The sequence below is a fragment of the Osmerus mordax genome, chromosome 22, assembly GCF_038355195.1.
Source record: "Osmerus mordax isolate fOsmMor3 chromosome 22, fOsmMor3.pri, whole genome shotgun sequence".
NCBI classification, from domain to species: domain Eukaryota; kingdom Metazoa; phylum Chordata; class Actinopteri; order Osmeriformes; family Osmeridae; genus Osmerus; species Osmerus mordax.
In genome coordinates this window covers 2,218,137-2,236,770 of record NC_090071.1, presented here as the reverse complement: position 1 = coordinate 2,236,770, position 18,634 = coordinate 2,218,137, and the positions used below count along the sequence as shown (strand labels likewise).

At 49.9% G+C, this 18,634-nt stretch overlaps 2 protein-coding genes across 2 annotated transcripts in view; both read right to left on the bottom strand.

Annotated features, from left to right (window-relative positions):
• Nucleotides 1-4,291: 4,291 nt before the first annotated feature.
• Nucleotides 4,292-18,568, bottom strand: cenpf (centromere protein F). Its single transcript, XM_067260948.1, has 23 exons — nt 18,552-18,568; nt 17,992-18,163; nt 17,565-17,761; nt 16,973-17,088; nt 16,722-16,813; nt 16,306-16,591; nt 15,792-15,994; nt 15,548-15,673; nt 15,260-15,388; nt 14,970-15,092; nt 14,614-14,749; nt 13,204-14,292; nt 12,570-13,080; nt 11,206-12,533; nt 10,869-11,086; nt 10,265-10,724; nt 8,703-10,117; nt 8,477-8,620; nt 8,182-8,355; nt 7,607-7,787; nt 6,821-7,390; nt 6,565-6,740; nt 4,292-5,096 (listed from the first exon to the last, which is right to left on the bottom strand). The coding sequence occupies exons 2-23, from the start codon at nt 18,151-18,153 to the stop codon at nt 4,881-4,883; spliced, it is 8,052 nt and encodes a 2,683-aa protein (XP_067117049.1). The 5' UTR covers nt 18,154-18,163; nt 18,552-18,568; the 3' UTR covers nt 4,292-4,880.
• ero1a (endoplasmic reticulum oxidoreductase 1 alpha) overlaps nt 11,224-18,634 on the bottom strand; it is a 99,446-nt gene continuing 92,035 nt past the window's right edge. The window contains exon 17 of the transcript XR_010879352.1: nt 11,224-11,234. The gene's annotated coding sequence lies outside the window, so the exon portion shown is untranslated. The remainder of the gene's footprint in view (nt 11,235-18,634) is intronic.

The window sequence follows — 18,634 nt, the reverse complement described above, 5'->3', positions numbered from 1 at the left end:
CATATTGTAGGGTTAGGCCTGTTTGTGATGAGAAAGATAAAGGGGCGAGGAGGTACAAGAGAGAGAGGGATGGGCCTTGATGAGGAAGATGAAAGAAAAGTGACTAAATGTAAAAGGAGCAACATGATTGTGTCCGCATCATAGCCTTTGCCTCCCTCTTTTACATTTTTCTTTTCCAGTATTTTTTGTTGTTGTTGTGTGTTTGTGTTCAGATGTTGTCCTTAAATAAGATCCACATTCATATGAACACATCTGTGGTAACAATAAATCTAACTGTTTTAACAAATTGATGCTTAAATGCCAGGTGTTTTTTAATTAAGGATGTTTTACATTTTGTTGTTTTCTACAATTGTTTGGGACCTTACAGCAGTTGTCCTTATGCTGTAAATTTAGATTTTATCAAACGAATCATGTCAAATAACTGTACAATGAGTGTATACCCATGTAACTGGTAAGCAAGATTCTTATATGACTTGAAAAATACAGTATTCTCAATTCTTAATCAATTCCTGTCTCAATCAACAACACCCATTCCATCTTCTTATCGTTGTTAAAACTGTTAAACTGTAGACCCCACTACTGGAGGTAGGCTATTACCCACGGCGTGATGGAGTCCGGTTTTTACAATGATGCCAGTGTTGGGATGAGGAGAGTTAGATCAACTCTGGGACAGTAGAACACAACTCGTCGCCTTCGTTGACCAATCAGAAAAGGGCATTTGGAGCGTGAAGTCATGTTATCTAAACTGGATTCAGTTGGCGAGCCAGAATCAACAGACAAAACGTCAACTCATGCGTGACCACGTAACGAGGTAACATATTTTCTTTGAGTGAGGTTTAGTATAGTAGACTATAGTTTGACCATTTAATTTGTTTGCGCTTGAACGCACCGATATCATGACCCATGCCCCTCGCTACTATCTACTGGAGAAGTTCTAGACTGGCTGAAGTCGGATGTATTGTCGAATAAACAATGCTGTCAACTGTAGGACTAGTTTACTCAAAGAGGTTACAATCATGGATAGGCATATACAGCGTCCTTTTCATCATTAAGGCTCAGTAGTTTAACCATAAATGGTCATGGTAAATAAATGTGTCCATCTAAAAACGATTGAAGATTCTGCAGTGACTGGTCAGCTGCTGTACCTGTGCAAAACTCAAATTTCAACGTGTCAGTTTGCGTATGTCCCAAGTATCTGAGGGGATTTTCTGTATTTGGCTTATGTCTGCTCTCAGCTGAGCAACAGCTGCCGTTATCCATTATTCAGACTGATCTGTGAGAATTAACGTTTGGATGTTGCATTATTCACTGGCCTTCTCTAAACCCTGATTGCTCTTGGTTGTTGTTCGGCATTGTAGGTTGAACGGGGCTGTAGGCCATACAGAAAGTGTTCGCTTAGTTGCTAGCTAAGCTAACACAAGTTTGTAGAAAAAAAAGCGCCAACGGAAACTCCTTGTTGGTGGTTAAATGTTTCAACCGTGACAACCCTATCCCAAACACTTATGGCAGCCACGTTTACTGGAGAATGCAACAACTTAAAAAGTTAAGTTGAACTGTTCTTCGCTCAGTGCGTGAGGACTTTGTCCTTCACCAGCAGTCTGGACATGTGTGTTTGTAGACTTGTGATCATGCCCAGGATAGGCATGCACTTGAAGACGCACACGCTCATGTTCGTGTTCATATAATTTCAGCCCGTGGCTAGAATAGCGCGGGCTTGTATCTCCAAGAGACCTGGCCTTGCTCATGGCGGTTACCGTGGTGATTTTGTAGAAGACCAAAATACATAATTTCTTTTCAACTTGGTTGTTTACTACTAACAAAAGATGTGGCACATGTGAGAGGTTTGCGATTGACCCAACTTGGACCTACATGAATCACATAAAGTCACATTGTCAAATGTCACAAATGAAAAAGAACAATGTCCAGATGCTGTCGAACAACGGTGCAAAGTGACACCTGCCGAATGCGCCATGTCATTGTTACCAAGCCCTGCGTCTAACTTCACCTATTCCCATCTCTCATGCATCGTTTCCAGTTCTAGTTTCTCACACTATCCTGCCAGACTGGCAGCTGACCAATTTCACCAGACAACATCCCATCCCACCATATGTTTATCCCTGTGTCACCCCCTTCTACTTCTAACCATCTCTCCCTGCTCCCCTCCATCACCCCCTCCGCTCACTCCCTCGTTCTCAACTTCCTGTCACTGGCTTGGCCCCCCGGCGTTGTCCGCGGCGACAGTTGCTTAGACAGCGTTGCCGGGGAGAGAATGGAGCAGGTCATGCATACAGGGACATCGTGGGTGCAGACACACACACACACACTGTCACACCCCAGACACACACACACACACGGTCACACCCCAGACACACACACACCACAGAAACACACACCCACACACACACACATCGCAGACACACACACTTGTTTCAGCGGCAGACTAAACACAGCTTGGCTTGGTCCATGGCCTCACTTCCCATGTCCTGGTTCTCTCACAGCACCGGTTGGTACTGGCTCTTAGGCTTACGCCAACTTCCACAGACATCTACACTGAGAAATTGGCCAGCAGACAGTCAGTCAGCCCTGGGAAAGTATGTGTGTGTACGTGTCGGTACTGTCCAGTAGTGTGTGGAGGTTTAAATGGTATGTTGGTAATTGTTGCGTGTGTCTGTTGGGAAAGTTTAATTGTTGACAGCGAATCGTCAGACTTTGTAGAGTGTTTGTGAATGTAGCAGTATGTTTTGGATTTCTGTGTGTTCTGTGTGTGGAAAATCTGCTCTGTGGGCCCTTGGCTGTGGGGGGGGGGGGGGGGGGGGGGGGGGGGGGGGAGGGGGGAATGAGGGCTCAAGTATTATTCTAAGCAGAGAAGCTGTTGCTAGGAAGAGTTTCCTGATTACATTATTGGCTGCTGTGGTCTGAGAAGAGGAAGGGATGAAGAGAGAAGGGGGTGTTGAGAAGGAGTGGGAGACACAGAAAGCAGAGGCTCAATTTCTCCATTCATAAATTAGCCTTCTATCAAATCGATCATTCATTGATTGATTGATTATTCACAGCCGGCTAGCTAACGGGACCGATGCACAGCCATGTGATCCATTGCATGAAATTGATTCATCAAATGTAACTGCATTTAATGTAAAAGGAAGCCATTCAGAGTATCTATACATTTTAATGTATTTCTTTACTACTGATTAAAGAGACCAATGCCACAATACAGAAGTCCCTTTACAACAGTGACAGAGTATAGGCCTAATTACATTTACATTTAGTCATTTAGCTGACGCTCTTATCCAGAGCAACTTGCAGTAAGTACAGGGGCATACCCCCCGAGGCAAGTAGGGTGAAGTGCCTTGCCCAAGGACACATCTATTGCAAGGCCGGGAATCGAACTGGCAACCTTCTGATTAATAGATTCCCTAACCGCTCAGCCATCTGACTCCCTTGAAATAACTGAAGAACCAGTCCTTTGTTTCGGACAGCTGCAGCAGTGAACATTCTACTGTCTGAGCTGCCCAGACACTCCCTCCAAAACAGCAGCCTTGAAATACTTGACGGAGGGTCAACCTCCGATACAGGAGTGCGTTGTAGAAGTGGTCACATTTACATGTATTCATTTAGCAGACACTTTTATCCAAAGCGACCCCCAAGAGAGAAACTTTTTTTTTACAAAAAGTGCATTGATACTTATCTGGTAGGCGTAATGCCTCTTCTGATACAATCTTGGGGGGGGGGGGGGTCCCCAAATTGTTTGATGTGAGGGGAACACTAACAGCACGGACCCCCCCTCTCAATGATGGATGACATTACAATTCAGCTGTGTATTACATAAGTAGTCCAATTCCTCGTTCTCTGTCCTCACCAGCTTGACTGCACGACGGACGAAAAACAGCACTTTCCTCTTATCCTTCCTTGTATTAGCATTCGACACACTAACTTAAGTAGCTCTCGCACTCCTGCTTCAAAAAAACGACCTTCTTAGAGGACGTTGCATTGATCTTCTCAGCGGGGGGGGTGTGTGTGTGTGTGTGTGAGGAGCTGACTGCTGACAAGCTCGTGTGAGAACACTTGACATATGAACGTGTGCGATAAAATAGTCTTGCTGTTCTAGAAAGGAGTCGTTTTTATATTGTGTGTGTGTGTGAGGGAGAGTGAGTCAGGGTGGGAGCTGTATGGTTAACGCCAGCAGCAGCTACTGCCTGACAAAGGACAGCGTGAAAACTACCAAGTCGGTGCTGGGATCAGCACTGTGTGTGCTGCAATGTGAATGACTGGAAGAGATGGCTCACACCGTGAACACAATGTTTAATATAAAAAAGTAGTAAAATATAAGCAACATCTGTTATGTACTAAGAAGCAATCAGTACCCAAATGGCACAGGACTCAAAAGCTAGACAGTGAAATGCCAAAAGTACACAGGAAAAAAATAGCACTGTGATCAAAGAAAACATAGAAAAAACATTCCAACAAAAACATTAGTCATAAAACATTTACAGCTGCCACAGAGAAACACAGCGCCATATCTGACACTATTGAGACAGCAAGCTATTATACAGCAGAGTAAAGGAGGAGGCAAAAAATCTACTAAACAGTTAAGGCTGATGAATCTGGAGTTACAGCCAATAGTATTCGACCTAAGCAGTTAAAAGCTGTGCAAGAGATAACTTGTGTTAGCCAGGTGTTAGTCTGGACCAGCAACCGGAACCACACTTGATAAAATCGTTTCTTTCTTGATTTCTGCCCTTGATTTATCTGTTAACATTGATAAGCACTGTTCCGGTTATCCTGTAGTGCTGAATAGGACTGACTAAATCAAGCGCTAACCCCACCTACTCTACCACCTAACCACAGATGATGGTCTATTCAGTGCTGTTTCTGCTTGTCCTCTATTGAACTTGGCAGTTCTCCTCCCCTTGCGTGGAGCTCAAGGCCTCTCTGCGTTTCTCCCGCTGTTCCGGAGTTTTCCGTGTGCTCAGGGACCTCCGTCCTCGACTCTCCTGAGAGTGGGGGGCGGGGCTAACGCACAAGCCTTTCCAGTCGGGGCTGTCCGTCACAGGGGTTTCCTTGACTACGGGGCTCTGGAGACACAGTGGCTCCAACACCTGTAGAGAGAGAGATAAGGGGTCAAAGGTCAGGCTGCCTTACAGAGCCACGGACCAGGCAGAAAGCGGTCACCATAGAGACTGACACGACCAGTCAGTCAGGTGGCCCTGGTTACCTGAGCCCCTTTCATGAACCCTCTTTAATCCCCCCTACAAGGTCCTTCCCTGAGCTGTCCTCCTGTGGATGAGATCAGTCCAGCTGACCTGACTCGCTGCGGGACCATCATGGCATGGGCTCGTCTACCCTAAATAGTTATTTAAGAGGGGCCCCAAGCCTGTTTTCAGCTGGGTAAGGGGTCGACCTGGGAGGGTAGAGGATGGAGGGTCAAGCCCCCCCCCTCCCCTCCACCCAGTTGAACTAAACATCCCATAATGTCCCAAGAGTAATTAGTAGGAGAGGCTGATCCGCAAGAAAGGTTTGTCCAAGTAAAAAAAATTTTTTGATATTACTGTGTTTTATTTCTCTTTTATCTCATCTGAATGCTTTGTCAAGCAGGTGTGTGTGTGTGTGAGAGTTTGAGGTGTGTCAAATGTTTTATCTAGACGGGGGAAGGAGGATTCCCATGACAGGTCAGTGGCAGGTTAGCGTGACAAAACACTCACACCTCTCTCCTCCACCCCCTTTTCCTTCCTCCCGTTGGAAAGAAGAAGACAAATCTTTCCCACCTTGTACACGCCTTTTCATTGCCATGGTGTTTAAGCAACCTCTCTGTAGCGTGGACAGAAAGGCCATACTTCCCCACTCTCTGTTCTCTCTCTTTCATTGTTCTTTCTCCCTCACTCACAATCTCTGTGTGAGACTACCTAGGTGGCAGTGGTCTCTCTGTGAGACTACTGAGGTGGCAGTGGTCTCTCTGTGAGACTACTGAGGTGGCAGTGGTCTCTCTGTGAGACTACTGAGGGGGCAGTGGTCTCTCTGTGAGACTACTGAGGTGGCAGTGGTCTCTCTGAGACTACTGAGGGGGCAGTGGTCTCTCTGTGAGACTACTGAGGTGGCAGTGGTCTCTCTGAGACTACTGAGGGGGCAGTGGTCTCTCTGTGAGACTACTGAGGGGGCAGTGGTCTCTCTGTGAGACTACTGAGGTGGCAGTGGTCTCTCTGAGACTACTGAGGGGGCAGTGGTCTCTCTGTGAGACTACCTAGGGGGCAGTGGTCTCTCTGAGACTACTGAGGGGGCAGTGGTCTCTCTGTGAGACTACTGAGGTGGCAGTGGTCTCTCTGAGACTACCTAGGTGGCAGTGGTCTCTCTGTGAGACTACCTAGGTGGCAGTGGTCTCTCTGTGAGAGTACCTAGGTGGCAGTGGTCTCTCTGTGAGACTACCTAGGTGGCAGTGGTCTCTCTGTGAGACTACTGAGGGGTCAGTGGTCTCTCTGGGGCGCCAGCCTCATCTTCTCTGCCAACCTGAAGTGTTTCAAAATGTGCGTGTGTGAGCAAGCACGTCGGTGTGCGCGCGTGTAAAAGGCTCACCTTCGGCAGCTTGCCATCTTCAGCAGGTGAGAGCGTGCCATGCCTCAGCTGGTTCTGGGAGGAGGAGGGGGGGGCCGAGGTGTGTTGGGCGGCCAGGCGGGGGCTACAGCGCTGCTGCACTGTGGTTCTCCTTATGATGAAGGGACTGGCCTCCCCAAGGGGGATGTCAGCAAAACCTGGCAGAGGGATGAGAGTGAGACAGAGAGATTGGTTTGTTCCTGACAGAACTCCCACTTTGTTCCTCATTAAGACTCACCTCTCTGCACCAGCTCAGGAAGTCCTTCCGGCCTAAACTCCTCCTCTTCCTGATGGCTTCCTTGTTTGGGCGTGGTTGCCACGGCACCCGCTTTGATCCTCTTGGCCAGGTTGTGCAAGGTCTCCTGGGCTTTGGAGGGTTTGTCGCCGTCGTTGCCCCGCTTCCCTGACCCCCTCTTCCCTGACCCCTGACCCCCGGCCTTGTTCTCCGTGTCCTCCGTGACTGCTTCCTGTGTCCTCGGGATCGACTTCCTGCTTTGGCGCCTGGGGGTCCTGCTGCCCTGGTTAGCGTTAGCGCTGCTAGCTTGCTGGTTGATCTGCTCCAGCCGTGTCTTCAGGGAGTCGTTGGTCTCCTCCAGCTTGTGGACTCGCACCATCAAGCTGCAGTACTTGTCCAGGCTCTCGTCCGCCTCCCTACCCCTCTCCTCCAAGGCCTCACTCAGCTCCTCGACCTCCTTCCTGCTCTCCTCCACCTCCCTGCTCCTCTCCTCCAACTCTTTCTCCCGTTCTTCCAAAGCTCTCTTCAGCTCCTGCAGCTTGGCCAAAACCACCTCACTGCTTTCTCCACCTGCTGCAACATCAGGGAGTTAGACGACATTCTGACCAGCAGGCCTCTCAATACACAACAGGATTAAAAATGACAGAAGCTACTCAACGACACACCAGACACCAACGGTAAACCAGATAATGCTATTAAAGCGCCAGGTGTTTAAGAACATTATGTCTGCCGTTATGTTCTGGTTGGGAACAGGAAATTAAAGCGCAGGAGAGTGATAAAACCAGATACCTTCTCCGGTCTTGCTGCTCTGAAGGTTGGTGATGAGCTCCCCCTGCTGGTGACCCTCCTGTAACAACGCCTCCTTCTCCTTCTCCAGCTGCTTGCAGGACTTCATCCACAGGTTCATCTTGCTGAGGGCGGAGTCTCTCTCCTTGGACAGGCGGGCGACGCGAGAGCTCAGCTCAGACACCTGCAAAACCACCACAGAGGGTATTACTTCACTCTGAATGTTGAACGTGCGTCGCTAACTATGGCTAAACGTCGACCCCACTGTGCTGAACTTAGCCGTCAGCATCACTACAGACAGAGACTGAGTAACGGAGATCCTTGGAAGCCTGTGGCTATTCAAATCTTATCTGTATAGTCCTTTATACGAGCAGTGTCACAGATGGCTTCACATATGTCCATAGAACTGCACCAATACCAACCTAAAAACCTCAAAGAAACTGAGATTTTGATTATAATTTTTCTGCTGTGGGAGGAGCTGATTCATAGCTTTGGTCTTTTCTCTCCTTGCCTGTCAAAAGGAGCAGCACAGGATGGAAACCAAACAAGGTCTGTGTTCACGTTTCCAGAAGCCTCACCTGCTGCTGGGTTTGTTTCAGCACATCCTCCTCCTTCTTCTTCTCCTCCTCCTTCTTCTTCTTCTCCTCCTCCTTCTTCTTCTCCTCCTCCTCCTCCTTCTTCTTCTCCTCCTGCACGCTAGCCAGCTGACACCTCAGCTCCTCTTTCTCTGAGGTCACTTCCTCCAAAGATAACTTGAGAGGATGAGGGAAAAACAGAGCGGCACACAGTTAGCAGTTCCACAAACACAATTACATGACACCCACCCAATATTATTATTCTTTTAAATATAATATTATGTTTTAATTTCCTAACCTTGTAGCTCTCTGCCTGTTGTTGCAGCTGAGAGGAAAGTGCAGTTTTGTCTTGCTCCAAATCCTCTCTCAGTTTCTTGGCCTCTTTTAGAGCGTCCTCCAGGTCACTCTGAAGCCGGCCGTTGCTCTGCTGAAGGGCGGTTCCCTGAAGAAGGAAACAAAACATGGGTTAATCTATTACAGCCACGGAGGAATGGGATTACAAGAGGGATCCGTGAGTAGCTCACCTCCTGGGTGAGTTGTGAGATGGAGAGGGAGGATATCTCGAGCTGATGCTGCAGCTGGCTGACTGCACTCTCCAGAGACAGGACCGACGACCGTAAACTCTCCCTCTCCTCCTTTAACCTCATCCTCTCATCTCTCTCCTTCTCCACGGAAGACAGGCTGGCCTGCAGGACTCCTTTCTCTCCCTCTAGCCTCTCTCTTTCAGCCTCCCACTCTTCCTTCTCCAGCCTCCTGCCTTCTCCCTCAGCCTTAGCCAGCCTCTCGCTCTCCTGTTGCCACGTCTCCTCCAAAGTGCGGAGCCTCTCTCCCTCTCTCCGCCACTCCTCCGCAGACCTCTGCAGATCCTCCCTCTCCGCCTCCTTCTCTCGCAGCTCCGTGGCAGCGGCCTGCTTCGCCGCCTTCAACTCCTGGATCTCGGCGTTCTTTTGGAACAGTTCCTTCTCCAGCCTCTCCTTCTCCGCCCTCAGGTTGTTCAGCTCTTCGGTCGTCTCCTCGATCCTCTTCTCCAGGGCTTGCTTTTCCTCTTCCACCCCTTCCAGCTCGGCCTTGGCAGCCTCGGACTGCATGATGGCATCCTCCAGGTTCCCCTCGGTCACCTCCCCCTCTCTCTCCAGGGACTCGATGCGGTCCTGGAGAGATTCCGCCTTTCTTTGGGCGCTCTTCAGCAGCTCGTCCATGTGCTTCTTCTTCTTCTCGTCGGACTCGATCCGAACCTGCAGCTTCTCGATGCCCGACCTCATCTGCCTCACCTCATCCTGGGTGGAGTTGAGGCGGGAGGCGATCTCGCCCTTCTCCAGCAGGGAGGACTCCAGCGACTGGGCCAGACGGGAGACCTCTCCCTCCAGGCTCTGAATCTTGGTGACCATGGACTCGGAGTCGAGGCAGGCTGCGTTCCGGTCGTCCCTAAACGCGTTCAGCTCCTTGAGGATCTCCTCCTTCCCTCTGCTCTCCAACGTGACCGCCTCCTCCAAGGCCCGGCACTGCCCCGCCAGCTGCTCCTTCTCCTTCTGCAAGCTCTCCAGGCTCCCCACGGCCTCTCCGAGCTCCTTCTTCCCCTCACGGATGTCCTCCTCCAGGATCTTGATGAGCTCCCTGGTGTCTACGTTGGTCTTCTCAAGGTTCTCCGCCTCGTCTTTCCACCGGGCGAGGGAGAGGCCGAGCTCGTCCCGGTCCTCGGTGACGGCCCCCAGCTCCGTCCTCAGCTGACTGGCGTCGGCCCCCAGGGTCCCTAGCTGCTGCTCCAGGACAGAGGCGGCCCGGCGCTGGGCCTCCACCTCCCCCTCCAGGCGGAGCTTGTGGCCCTGCATGGTCTCGAGGTCCGCCTCCATCGACAGGATGTGAGACTCCAGGTTGGCCTTCTCCGAGCGAACTCTCTTCAGTTCACTCTCCTGCTGGAGGAACCGCTCGTCCCAGCCACCTGGAGGAGAGTAACAGTCAAATTAACTACGGCATAAATTTTTTACAAAAAAAGTACGGAACCAAATCCATCCAAAGTCTTTGTTTTTCTGCAGACGGCTCCAGGCGTTTTCTCCATCATATACCAAGCGTGATTGATGTTCCCTACCTTTGGCCACCTCCAGGTTCTCCAGCATCTCCAGGACGTCAGACATCTGGCACTTAGACGTGTGCAGCTGCAGCCTCAGAGAGTCTGCCTCCTCCGTGAGCGCCGACAGCTTGTCCTCCATCTCCCGTCTCTCCTCCAGCGCGGCGGAGAGCTTCTCCATGGAGCCACACCTCTCTTCCTCGGCCGCCTGAACTCTGACCTCCAGCTGGGCGCACAGCTCCTTCCTGAGGGCCATCTCGGAGGTCAGAAGGTCGAAGTGGGCGTGGAGGCTCAGGAGCTCCCCCTGCAGCCTTTGGACCGCCTCCCCGCTCGTCTCCAGGTCGGACCCTGGCCGTACAGGGTGGGGATGAGGAGGGGTGGTGGTTGTCGGAGATGAGCTACCCGTGATGCTGCCGTTTGTGCTCTCAATGGGTTCGGGTGCAGCGGTACAGATCAGCTCCTCAATGCTGTCTGAGGCCTCCTGTGGAAATGTAAAACAATCACCACCCAGCTTCTCACAATACCGTATTTCGATACATCAGAGGTTAAAAACCGGAGATAAGAAGAAAGGAATAGCATTAGTGGACATTCTAAACCTAGGATGTCTTTCCTGGAAAGGTCTTACCTGCTGAGCAGGATGTTGCTGCTGTTCCAGCCGCTCCTGTGGAGGCGACAGGGAGGTTCTCTGCTCCTCCTCCTCCTTCTCCTCCATGGTCTGGAGCAGCTCCTCAAACACACCAGATAGCTCCTCCCACTCATCAGACTTCATCGACGGCTCTTCTCCTCCGACATTCACCCCCTCCATGCTGCTGTTGATTCTGTCTGACGGCTTTGCCCCTGAAGCTGACACAAATAAAAGTCTACAGCTTAGTTGCATCGTCAGTGGTCTCATTTCAAGTAAAAAACACTGAATCTTAAAATCCTCTTACTCCAAATGATGACATCATAATGACTCGACTCACCTGTGGCGTCCTCTTCCTCCAGTGTTGAGCTGATGACCACCATCGACTCTGATGTTCTCCTGACCTCCTCCTGCTGCACATGCTCAGTGTGCAGCTGTAGGAGACGACACTGCTGCTCTGTCACTTGGGCCAGCAAGCCGTCATACTGCTCCTTGAACGAGTTCGACTCCTCCTGCAACCCGGCGAGCCTCCTGTGCAACTCTGCTTGCTCCCTCTCAAACTCTTGGTTCCTCACACCGGCCTCCTCCTTACTCCGGTCGGCCCTCTCCACGGCAACCTTCAGACCTTCGTGATCTTCAGTCAGGCTCAGGAGCGCCGCTTGGAGGCGTTCGTTCTCTCGTTTGACAGCCTCCACCTCGTCTCGGGAGTTCAGTTCGTGCCTCTTCAAGTCTGCATCCAGCTGGAGTTTCTCCTCAGTTAGCTGAGCCATGTTATCATCCAGCTGGAGTTTCTCCTCAGTTAGTTGAGCCACGTTAGCATCCAGCTGGAGTTTCTCCTCAGTTAGCTGAGCCATGTTAGCATTCAGCTGGAGTTTCTCCTCAGTTAGCTGAGCCATGTTAGCATTCAGCTGGAGTTTCTCTTCAGTTAGCTGACCCAAGTTAGCATTCAGCTTGAGTTTCTCCCCAGTTAGCTGAGCCACGTTAGCCTCCAGCTGCAAAACACCAGCTACGACAGTTCCCCGTTTCCTAACTTCCTCTTCCAACTGCTCCAAGACACCGTCGACCGTGGCCTGCAGAGAACTCACCTGGTCAGCAGAGGCAAGGTGAGTCTGGTTCTGCCTGTGCGCATCCTCCAAACTAGCAGCAAGCTGCGTGATTTCAGTGCTCCTTAAAGAAAGTTCCTCCTCGAGGGACTCAAACCGGGTCTCCAAGACGGACCTCTGGGTTTTGATCTCTCCCAACTCTTGCTCTAGAGTGGACCTCCGAGTCTCACTCTCCGCTAGTCTGACCTCCAGAGCGGCCACAGTTCCTCTCAGCTCCTCTATCTGAGCTTCGTAGGAGCTGATGCAGGCTTCGTTGTCCTCCAGATCCATTTGAAGCATCTCTAGCTGGACCTTGATCTTGTTCATACTCATCACCTTCTCCTTCAGGGCATCGGTTGCTTTGGCCTGCTCCGCTTGCGCATGGTTCAACTTCTCCTTCAGATACTTGATCTCGTTGTCCTTCTCTTCTAGGCTGTTGGTAGCGGCAGACAAATAACTTTTCATTGACTTCATCTCTTTCTGCTGGTTCGACACGGCTTCTTTCCAGTTTTCGACCTCTTGGCAAGCCAGGTTATAGGCCTCGTTGACTTCCTTCAGCTTGCCGTCGCGAGAGGCACCGTCCTCCCTGAGCTTAGAGAGCTCTGACGAGGCGCTCTCCCACAACTCCTTAGCCTCTGCTGCCTCTTTGCATTTCCTCTCCTGTTCCTCCTTCAGTTTCTCAAATTCGTCATGGCGTCGTTGGGAGACGTCTTTGATCTCGTTCTCCTGAGAGGCGATTTGTTTGATTTTCTCCTCCACGCTGTTCTCCAGGTTTGCATTGTGCTCAAGAGCAGACGCATGACTCTTCTCTAAAGCATCTAAGGACTTTCTCAGGTCAGCACACATCTGGTTTACCTCTTCAAGCTCGGTTTTCAAAGCAGGAAGCATCTCTGCCGAAGCCTCTTTCTCAGAAAGCTCTTCCTTAAATGCAGAGATCTGCTTCAGCAGAATATCTTTCTCTTCATTCAGGGAATCGTGAAGGCTTTGATATTTTGCCTCTCCCTCCTTTTCAATCTCTTGTACTTTTTTTGACAGCTGTTCATTGAGCTTCTCCACTTCAGAAACCTTGTCCTCTGCAGCATTCGTCTGTGCTGTGAGTGTCTTGATGTCATTCTCTGTCTGGGCTAAAGCCTCTGACATATTCTGTAGGGCATTTTGTTTCTCTTGATCCGCAGCTGTCAGTGCGTCACACAGCTCCTGAAGTTTGGCGGCAGCCATCGCCCGTTCCGAAAGGGCATCGATTTCCGTTTGCAAACCCCCTTTCCTTTTTTCAGCCTCAGAGAGCTTCTCCAGGAGATCATCTTTAGTTTTCACCAAGTCATCAAACTTAATCTGCAGGTCAGCCCCCAGGTCTTTATGAAACTTCAGGGCTGATTCTAAAGACGAAACCTGGTCTTGGAAGAAGGAGAGCTCCTGTTGAGACTTGATCAGCTCCAGCTTGGCCTGCTCCGCCTCCTCCACCTTTGCAGCAACGCTCTCCTCGCACTCCCTCAGGAGAGAGCCCCTTTCCTCCGCAAGCCTGGCCTGCTGCTGATCCAGCTGGGCGGATGCCTGGGCGACACTCTCCCGGAGCCGAGACACCTCAGCCTGGCCCAGCTCGATCACAGAGTCTTTGGACTGGGCCATGTCGCAGGCTACCTGATACTGCTCCGAGAGCTCCACGTGGGACCTCTCTGCCCTCTCCGCCCTCTCGCTTTCTTGCTGGAGACGGCTCTCTAGGTCTTTCACCTGGTCTTCCAGGCGTGTGGCCTGCAGACCTAAGTTCTCCAGGTCTTTGGAGTGCTTCTGACCGACCTCAGACAGCTGGGCCAGGAGCTCCTCACGCAGTCGCTCTTTCTCCTCCAGCTCGGTGCACTTGTTGAGCAGTTCACCCTTGAGGGAGTCGATCTGACCGCACACACTCGCCTTCTCCTCTTCTACAGTTTTCAGCAGATCCTTTAGAACGCTGTGGTCGTCGTTCAGAGACACCACGCTCTTCTCCAGCTCGCTGATTCTGCTGGTCAGGCCTTGCTGCACGGTCTCCGTGTCGTTAATAAGAGTTTCCTTCTCGGTTTTCCACTGAAGCAGAGTTTCGTGTTCCTTTCTCAGGTCGACACACTCTTTCTGGCTGCTGCCCAAGGTTGCCTTCAGGTATTTGTTCTCGTTCTCCATGGCGACCAGCTTGATTGACAGCTGTTCCACCTCTTGCTTTTGTTTCTGCAGCTCGCCGTGGGACTTCTCTATTTTCGCTTCCGTGTCGGACAGACTTTTCTTCAGGTTCTCCAGATTCTGGGAGGAGGACATGGCTTGACTCTCCAGTTTTGTCTTCAGTCCTTTCAGCTCCTCACCCTGAGCTTCAGTTTTAGCTGTTACGATAAAGCATTTAAAACCATTACTTCCTGTACTTTTTAAAACAGTGCAAGCGCAACAACAACCAAACAAACCCCCCCCCCCCAATCCAACATCAGACAGTGAGATAGAAGGGAGATAGTAGGGAGTCAGGTGGCTGAGCGGTTAGGGAATCGGGCTAGTAAACTGAAGGTTGCCGGTTCAATTTTCGGCTCTGCAAAAATGACGTTGTGTTCTTGGGCAAGGCACTTCACCCTACTTGCTTCGGGGGGAATGTCCCTGTACTTACTGTAAGTCGCTCTGGATAAGAGCGTCTGCTAAATGTAAATGTAGTCTACCTCTCAGGTCTTCCACCATGTTCTGGCTGCGTTTCAGGTTCTGCTCCCAGGTCTTCCTCTCTTCCTCCAGCTGAGACAGCTTCCTGCTGCCCTGCTCCAGCTGGGAGCTCAGGTTGTTCTTCTCCTTCTGCAACTCCTGGACAAACCAACAAATATCATCACAGAACTTAGAGAGACTCTGACGTTAAACATCAAATAACAAAAAGAGATTTCAAATCTGAGAACAGGACACTCCTAAGCTTGCTTGACACACCCTTCAATTAGCAGCACCTGTCGCAATCAGCTTCAAAAGGTGAGGATCACCTAGTAAATACTGGGCCGTGAGAGAGAACACTGGTACTAGACGTCTGCCGTACCTCAAACTTCTTCCTGATGTCAAGCTCCTTGGTCTGGCTGGCCTGCAGGCTCTGCTCGGACCGGAACAACTTCTGTTTCTGCTCCTCCACTTCTTTCTCCATCTGACCTTTCTGGAATGTCACCTGAGGTGGAAAAGAGAAAAAGCTAGATCAGCAACATGGCCGAAATGTAAAATTACATTATCGTGAGACAATATAATTAATAATAATGTTAAAAAATACTAGAACACGTCACTTGGAGCTAGGTGTAGACAAATATGTCATCCTCATTTGCGATGGACTTGTCTTACCTTCTCTAGCTCAGACTGGACGATGTTGTGGTCTTTCTTGGCTTGCTGGATCTCCTGGTTTAGCTTGGTCTTGGTCTGGTTGAACTGCTGATCCAGGGCCTGGTGGCTGCTCTGCAGGTGCGCAAGCTCCTGAAAAAACACAAAAAGAGGTTAACTTGGTGTTGAAAGCTCATCAAAAACTTAAGATGCCAGGACATGGGTTCCAATGAATGTTTTCGTCTGAATAAACAACCATCATAGTCATAGTCACGGACAAGGTTAAGAGTGGACAAATAAATGACGACTGACCTTCTGGCTCTCCTTCTCCTGATCCTTAATCTTTTGCTCCAGGGCTCTCTTGGAGCTCTCGGCGTTGTGCCTCTGGCAGCTGATCTCCTCAGACACCTGCTTCAGCTTCTGTTCCACTGACGCACACTGGGAAAGGCACGCAGAACGTGAGGCACGCAGAACGTGAGGCACGCTAATTTGCTGTACTTTGCGTTCAAGACAGTTAAGAGATGGACTAAACACTCCCACTCTCTCTCTCCGTTACCTTGGCGACAGCCTGCTCGTGCTGCGTGGTGGCCTTGGCGACGTCGTCCCGGCTCTTGCCCAGGACGCGGTCCTTCTCTGTCAGGTCTCTCCGGGCCTGGTCCAGCTGGCCCTGGAGCTCCTGCAGCCTGGACGTCTGGCTCTTCACCTCCCTGTCCTGGGCGGCCACTCGCTGCTCCAGCTCACCCACTCTGCTCTTCAGCTCTGACCCACGAGACGTAAACACGTTTTTGAGACACAAGATGGCACTCCGAGAGATGGCCTAGCCAGGCCACACACCATGCAATTCAAAATCCTGTTTCTCAAATGCCTTGCACACAAGAAGCATTTATACACAAATATATATATATGCAATTGCCTAGTCCCTTATAGACTTAGGAGCAGAGTTAAATGACACACTAAAGGCATGAAGTGTCAGAGATGAGCACACGATGTAGAGAAGAGGGGTAGAGAACTGAGACAGGGCTGGTAATCGCTATCAATAGTTTTAACAATGGTGGGGGAAATGTTCCTACCGTGGTTGAGGGTCCTTAGCTGCTCCATCTGTTGGTGGGAGGAGTCTGCAGAGTCGCCATGCGATACAGACGCGCTGATTCGTTGGGTCGTCTTAACAGGCGTTTCCTCCGCATTCCACATGAAGCCAGAGGACGTCGCACCGCCACGCCTCTTCAGTGGCGTTTCTATGGCGCCCTGGGACTGGCGGCTCTGCGATTGGTTCTGCTGTTGCCATGGGAATATCGAAGAGCCAGCTTGTTGCCGGGCTGCGATGTCCTTGTGGCTCACGGACGACTGATTTAACAACTTTGAGATAAAACACAACATGCACGATTTGTATACATCTAAAAAGATCTTTCCATGAAGAAACATTTTTTTTGTAAAATTCTATTGTCTGTTAATTATATGCATCCACCTCTACTACAAAACTACTCACTTTGACTTGCATTATTTTCAGCTCAGCCTCCAGTCTCTTCCTCTCTTCCAACTCATGGTTATATCTTTCCTGTAGATCTTCTAGCCTGGAATCTAAGGGTGAGAGGGGGAAAGAGCACTGTCTTTAGAAGAAAAAAACTCAAATACATCCAATTCCAGACAAATGTACATTGAATGTGCGATTTTACAACGCGGGCTATCAAATGACAACAGCTTGACTGCTGTTGACAATATATATAAATCAGATTTTACCATTCTGTCTAAAACTTGGAGTGGCGGCAGGGGTGGCGAAGGTCTTCTGTGGGGTGCAATAGGACTGCAGGTCCGACGAGTTTGAGGTCTGCGACCTGTCAAAGTCATTCTTGTACCTGTGAAAAGAACACAACACTTTCACTGATAACCACTGGCGTATGATCAGTTGCTGCGTTACCTGTGACTAAAACTGTAAAGGTATGTAGCTAATATATACTCCTGTAGTGGAACCGTAACAGGAGGGGGGGGGGGGGGGGGGATTAGGACAATTCTAAGGACCCTGGTCAGACAGGGGCCCCAGCCGAACCCCATACCTTCTTGTTTACATTTTAGTCATTTAGCAGACGCTCTTATCCAGAACGACTTACAGTAAGTACAGGAACATTCCCCCTGAAGCAAGTAGGGTGAAGTGCCTTGCCCAAGGACACAACGTCACTTCGCACGGCCGGGAATCGAACCGGCAACCTTCTGATTAATAGCCCGATTTCCTAACCACTCAGCCATCTGACTCCCACTTCTTGTATGATGAGTACAAATTAGCCAGGGGGCCCAGAAACCCTAACTACAGTCATGCTCCTGCCAGCATACTCACTTCTTCAGCTCCTGCTCCAGGCGTTCGATGGTCCTCTTGCTCGCGCTCAGTTGACCCTCAAGGTAGTTCACCTGTTGTTCTTTCACCGTGAGGTCGTGGCTTGCCTTCTGACGAGCCTTCTCCAGAGAGTCACATGACTCCAACAGACTCTGGTTCTCCCTCTTCAGAGCCGATGCCTCGCTCTTCTCACTGTCCATCTGACCAGAGTATCGCGATGGTCAAACGTAATGCACGGATGGACATCCACACACAGACATAAAAAAGTCAATGTATTGTATGGTTTTGGTCTCCCTCTTCCTCTTAGGAATTAAAGCGCTGGCTGAGTTAGAAAAATGTTGAAAGAATATTCGCATTTAAGAAAAGTAAAAAAGATTTTCGACTGCTTCTGGACAGAGAACTGGTTACCATAGCACGATCATTACTGTACCTTTTGCTTCTGTTTCTGCAGGGCAGCCTCCAGAGAGTCCAGCTGGAACTGTTTCTGGTTCTTCTCTTTTTTATATTTGTCCAGCTGGCCCTCGAGCTCCTGGACCTTCTGGAGGGCTTTCCCCGACAGACCATCTTTCCATTCCTCCACCGCCCAACTCATGATTGACTACCTGTAACGTTATGTTTGACTTAGACACCTCGAAAGCTTTGATTACAATTGAGTGTACGCTGTAGCCTGTGGCTTAACTTGGACGAGTTGGTATAAGGAAGGTACTGTAGCTAGATATCGGGTAGCTATTATAAACTATATTTCTTGAATGAATCATTTTGAAACGGATAATATTTAACGCTAGCTCGCAACAAAGTATACGCTAGGTAGCTACCGGGCGCCAGATAGCCAATAAGATACTGGCCATGCTAGCGTTACAGATTCAAATGAAAGCAACTGCCATGTAACGCAAAACGTTAATATTTTGCATTGAAAACATCGCTGAATATGAAATTTATGCCAAACACAACCTCATAAAATAAAATGTGTGTTGCTATTCAGTCACTTACTTTGGGCGCGATCCCGTATCTTCTTGTGGTAAAGCCTGAAAATTCAAAATTGACTAACATCCGCCACGCTCTCCAGTACGCCG